Source organism: Schistocerca nitens, chromosome 1 (genome assembly GCF_023898315.1).
Source record: "Schistocerca nitens isolate TAMUIC-IGC-003100 chromosome 1, iqSchNite1.1, whole genome shotgun sequence".
Taxonomy (NCBI): Eukaryota; Metazoa; Arthropoda; class Insecta; order Orthoptera; family Acrididae; genus Schistocerca; species Schistocerca nitens.
The window spans coordinates 250,947,888-250,953,887 of record NC_064614.1 but is presented as its reverse complement, the minus strand read 5'-3'; the positions used below and the strand labels follow the sequence as shown (position 1 = coordinate 250,953,887).

Genomic DNA, 6,000 nt, shown 5'->3' with positions numbered 1-6,000 from the left:
GACTGTATATGTGGGACATTGGTTTAATTTCAATGTTGCATTATATACCGTCTTAAGTAATCTGCAAGAGTTACACAAGCCTGTTGTGGGAAAATGATCCTAGGGAATTTACTCACTTTGTTGATGACGTATGTATAGGTGTGATTGCTATTGTAACAGAGCAGCCAGAAAGTCAGCTGGAGTAAAATCAGTATCTAAAGAATATTTCCAGAATTATTGCCTTTTTGTTTTCATTTAATTAACATTACTTTAATATTTGTATGTCAGAATGACTTAAATGCATATGTGTATAAGGATTGGTGCAGGCCAGTTTTGGCATTGAGCATTCTGATTGGCAGTGAGTATGGTCAGCCAATCAGAACTGAGATGGTTCCCGCTCGTTACCAGATAGTTATACTGGGAGAGGCTGCAAGGAGGGAGTCATTCACTAGCTTTGAACGTGGACGGTCATGTTACTAGTACGAGTCAAAATAACATGTAAAATGAAGAAATATTTGGGTCCTTGCATCCAGATTGTGTGGCCATAATAGCAGTTGCATTTACGGACAGTTTTGTGAAGTTTGGAAGTATTGGAATTTTTTTGTTGGAAAGATATTAGCGTGTGAAAATTTGGCCTTCATAGTATTTGCGTGGAATGTTTCAGTATTCAACAAATGAGCAGTTTTGGTGAGCAATTTCTTTTTTAGAAATCCACAAGAAGGACTGAATGTAATAACTGAGATAGTGGAGAAATTAATGACTGTGAAACTGTTGTTTAGTTCCGGTTGGGTGTGGACAGATTTCTGGCTGTTGTGTGTATGAAATGTGTATATGAATTGTGAGCTGGAAGAAAATAGCCAATAGTTTAAATGTGGACTGAATAGTACCACTTCTTTGGCTATACAGACAAAATAAACATTTTTGTGTGGAAATTTCGGACATTATTTTCCAGAAGCTAATCCATTTTCTTACTGCCCAATAAAATTGAATGATAGTTTTTCTACAGACTTTTCTTTCATTACTAGTGTTGTGCATCCTCAGTAATTGTAGATATTAGATCGAGTTTTTTTATCAACGCTGCTTTTACATCATCTTGTAAGTATCTACATTGCCGAGTGAAGGGACATCGAGCAGACGCTGTTCTGAGGTAATGTGCAGCCTGCACAGAGAACAAAATTAAGAGTGAATGTAATTCTTCTTTTGTGGTGAACTGTAAAATAAGCTCATCTGATTTTTGTATGCTATTGGGATAATTTTTATGATCCAAAAATTACAGCCATAGTTTGGTGGCTACTCGAGAATAGGCTGTCAGTCATATGTTTAATTAAGCAAGAAGTTCTATACCAATTGTGCCATTTCCTCCTATGACATGTATTGATTTTTTTAGTAAAACTTGTAGTCAGAAATAATCAGTAAAATGTATATGTCGTCTGACTAGGGCCTTCCGTTGGGTAGACCGTTCACCGGGTGCAAGTCTTTCGATTTGACCCCACTTTGGTGACATGCGCGTCGATGGGGATGAAATGACGATGATTAGGAAAACACAACACCCAGCCCCTGAGCAGAGAAAATCTCCAACTCAGCCAGGAATCGAACCTTGGCCCTTCTGTCATGCTGACCACTCAGATACCGGGGGCGGTCGAAGTAATCAGTGTAATTATTGAACTAAATATATGCAAACCTGAAAGAACATGGAATCTACGAAGTTTCCAACTGAAGCTCTTCTTTAAGCTGTAATGACCGATGTTGTAAGCAGCAAAAGAATGGGTAGAATGGCCACTAATGAATCTTGTGTCCACAGAATGGTTACATATAGGAAAATATGAATGAGGAAGCAACAGTAACAAATCAATATTGTAATAATTTTTTTCTGTATTTTACTAAGTAAGACTCATGGTGTACATGAAATACTGTACAACACTCATCAAAATATTTGGCACATCTCAGAAAGTTTTGCTTTAACCATTTTCATCAGGTACACTACATAAACATTATTTGATGTGAATAGTGTGTATAACTTGCATTTTTAAAAGTTTTTATTGAAAAAAGGAAATTATGAGCAGCATGGTGATTTCAATGAAATGAGTTTGTTTTGGCATGTGGTATTTAACCTATCCTTGTAGGTGCAAAAGTGACTGGTCTGTAGTAGTCAAGTCCTTGGCCCCAGCCTCTGGGTGCTGTGTTGTAATTGTTCAGCGTTTTGAATGAAAATCTGGCTGCAGGAGGCTGTTCCTGAACAATCTCAATAGAAGGCTCATAACTGTACACTGGAGCTGGAGGCACTGAAAGCAGAAGGTAACATTAATTGACAATTTGCTCTTGTTTTAAATAAGTACAATTTACTAATGTTGAAATGCACAAGAAAATTAAGAATTTCAAAGATAATTAAGAATTTCACCAGCAAATGGTGCACATTCAATGCATTAATATAAAATACAAGAATACAGTAACAAATTACATATTACACTTTGGCTGATCAGCAACCAACGTATTGTAACACACTGACATGGCTGTGAATTAGTAGCAAGATGTACATTACACAACTAACAGCACAAATGTCATCAGTCAAGGGAACCCAATGTTTGTGCATGAGATTTACCTCCGTTCTGCAAATTTTGTCACTATCGATAAGCTACATTCAGTTCGCACATGCTCTTATGTGCCGAAGCAAGTAAGTTTTGTGCTGTTGCGCTTTGTTTTTCTGTTCTATCAAGTTTTATTATTCTGTTTGAGATTAGTAATGCGACTGGGCTGTGGCTTAATGTGAAAACTGTAATCAGAAATATAATCATAATTTCCCCAAATACCCAGAAATGTGATCAATATTTTCAGCTCTGTGAAATTTCCACAAAGGAATATCTTAAAGCAGAATGCAGTGCCTACATTGCACTTTATCAAAGCCACTACTGCTGCTGTTCCACCCTATAGCTGACAGGTATCTTAAAGAAATAACAGAAGGCAAGCTCATGAAACTCGTGAATATGTGCTTAACATTATCAGTGAAAAAGAAAAAGCGGAGTGAAGTGCAAAATCAGTAAAATGCTGTATCATGCATGAAATTAAGAAACCTGAGACAGAACTAACACACATATCAGTGTGTATTAACAAAAAAACAATAGGCTCTGCTACTATTTCTCGATGTCACATGGAAATGGCTGGTCACTGCCATACAAATTGGCCCAACTTCCACTCTACATAGCAAACTTGCTTTACATCAAATAGAAAAATTTATTTTGGAGAGCTACATCACTTCCATATAACACAAAACTATTCAGAGATGCTTTGAGCTGACAGATTTTTTTTGTTGTTTTGACCCATATCTGAATGGCAATGATTTCTGGGTGCACTCCTGGGAAAAAAGTTCATAACCATACTGTTGACATATTTTAGCTGTTATAATTTTACTTCCTGGAATCTTCATGAGGGCTGAAAATTGAGGATATCATTACTGCGTAAATGTGTTTACAGAGGCAGTGTCACAAACTTGTATCATTTTAGGCTTGTCCTACAGTCGTCTATCCAGCAGCACATGGTGCACATGGACTGTTCTCAACGGATACTTGTCACAAAGGTAGTCTGGTGCTGAGACTGAAAGTATGCAAGTGAGCAGACATATTTTCACGTTAAGATATTTATATTTCACCAGATAAACAGTAAGTTGGGACAGCTTATGTGTAAAGATTTAATATAGTTCTAAACAACAACAAAATCAGGAAAAAAATTATGTTATCCTCAATATGTATTTTGGAAGTTATTGAAGCTAACAGATACATGTTTCTATATTGCTCATGTATTTTGAAGCAAGTCTTGAAATCACGACATTAATTTATATTGCGTTAGCTTGAAATATTTAATACATTCAATGACAGCTTTTCATCTGCAGTACCCCCAGCATTGATTTCACATGTAACATAAAATATATACAACATATTTCTTCTTTTAAAGAAGATTTTCATATTAGAGTATGAATAGATAAAACCTACTTCACTGTAAGGATGAGAAACATTATCACACTGACTGAAAAGTATAGATATAATAAACAGTCTAAGTATGTGACAATCAACAGTTCTTCTTCACAAATTACAAACAAAAACAAGAAGCATGCTAGATTGAAACTGTGAGCAGGACCAGGACTAACAGAGATCAGTTGTTTTCTTCACTAGACATGCTGACTCACCATATATGACACCTGGCCGAACACATAGTCTGCACATCTTTTGGACAGCACACATAAAATATTTATTGTTAACGGATGGCTAATACATAAATAAAATATAGTTCCTAATTTTTAAAAAGTTCCACATAATATGTTCACCTATTTGTTAAAGTTGTAATATAGAAACATAGTTTTGATTGTTACATGGCATTCTCCATCCCATTCACAGTTTCTTCAGCATTATTACTATTGCTTTGTAGGAAAGATGTTAGGGACTATTGAGGTGTCATTTGGTTCACAAGACATGATGTGATATCTCAGTAGGCAAATTGTTGTCTATTGAGCATTCATTTCACAAAGAGAAAAGGTCCTGCAGAAATGATGAGACGAACCCAGTAAGATCACAAAGATATTTTATCAAAACAGTGCTCTTTAGTTTGAGGAGCTATATTTTGTTACAATTAGTAGTAATACAAAAAATGCAAAAATAGATGTAGCCTCTGCATGCAGAAGCTTGAATGTTGGGTTGAAATATTGTTTTATTAATCAACAACGTGCAGTTCCAAACTTTTACCTACAAAAGGCAACAGAACTCTTACATAAAGCTATAACTACATCACTCGTGCAACATTATAAATCCTATTTGAAAAATCAGTGCTACTATGCTGAAAGATATCAATTATCATTCATTTGTCTCTGTTTAAGATTGTGCCCGCTGTTGTCTAAATGTATATCATATTGTTTTCATTCCATTTGATCACTAAAATATTTTACTGAAACTTCATTCTACAGATACATCTGTAACAATAAGCCACAAAATCAAGAATATGTATGTAAAACTTGTTTCAGTCCAATCTTAAGTTTTACCAGCAAACTGACTGTTTGTACTGCTCTCAGGTATCCGGCCATGTGCAGTCGTCTTTGTAACAGGATACTCCGATAGTGTACCATGCTGTTATCTTCACATGATACATCTTTGCTACATCCTACCTCCTTCGTGCTGTAATCTCTCCCCACCCCTTCCCCACTACTTGGTTATGCGAGGCATCGGATGGAGTAGTGGAGGATTGGCATCACTGAAGGCTGGGAGCGAACCTTGGTCTATCAGTACTTCTGTAGCCTCCATCGTGCATGTGAGTGGCTCTTGCTCAACGCTGCGATTTTAGTTGCCTTTACAATGGGTCCCAAACTTTGCTTGTGTGTAGCCACAGTCTCTTCTGTTTCCTCATATTTCATTGAGGTCCTTGTAGCCATGCAATGTTCTGCAACTGCAGATTTTATAAGTTGCTTAAGTTCAGTGTGTGTTTTGTGTTCCTTGGATCTTTCTTCAATTGCCTGCACAATCTGCCAAATGTATGCCTTTACATGGAATATGGTAAACATGTGGTTTGCGGAGCCCCAAGTTGTCTTTCACAGCACCTAATAGTACACACATTTTTGGAGATGGACAGAAAATGCACTTAATGTTACATCAAGCCAGGATTCTGCCAATTTTATTTGAGACTTCACTGGTGTATGGCAGATATGTCGTTGTCTTATGCTACTTGTCACATTCTATTTGCAAACAGAACATGATGAGGAGGGCAAGACAATGGCATATCTGTTGTACACTGGCAAAGTATGGAATAAAATGGGCATAATCCTGGTTCCACGTAACATTAAATGTGTTCTGTATTTTCGAACAGAATTCGATGAGGAGGATAAGATAATGTTTTATCTGTCATATACTGGCAAAGTATCAAATAAAATGGGCAGAGTCCTGGCTCAATGTAACATAAAATGTGTTTTCCATCCACCTCTGAAAATGCATGCACTATTAGGTATGGTGAAAGGAGGCTTGGAGCTCTGTAAACTGGGTGTTTACA

At 36.6% G+C, this 6,000-nt stretch overlaps 1 protein-coding gene across 15 annotated transcripts in view; it reads right to left on the bottom strand.

The window, feature by feature from the left end:
- Nucleotides 1–1,833: 1,833 nt before the first annotated feature.
- The window catches only part of LOC126247140 (synaptopodin-2), a 420,967-nt gene continuing 416,800 nt past the window's right edge, over nt 1,834–6,000 (bottom strand). For all 15 annotated transcript variants that reach the window (XM_049948459.1, XM_049948460.1, XM_049948464.1 and 12 more), the window contains one exon: nt 1,834–2,261. In XM_049948459.1, the coding sequence (XP_049804416.1) occupies nt 2,086–2,261 (176 nt within the window). In that variant the 3' untranslated portion in view covers nt 1,834–2,085. The remainder of the gene's footprint in view (nt 2,262–6,000) is intronic.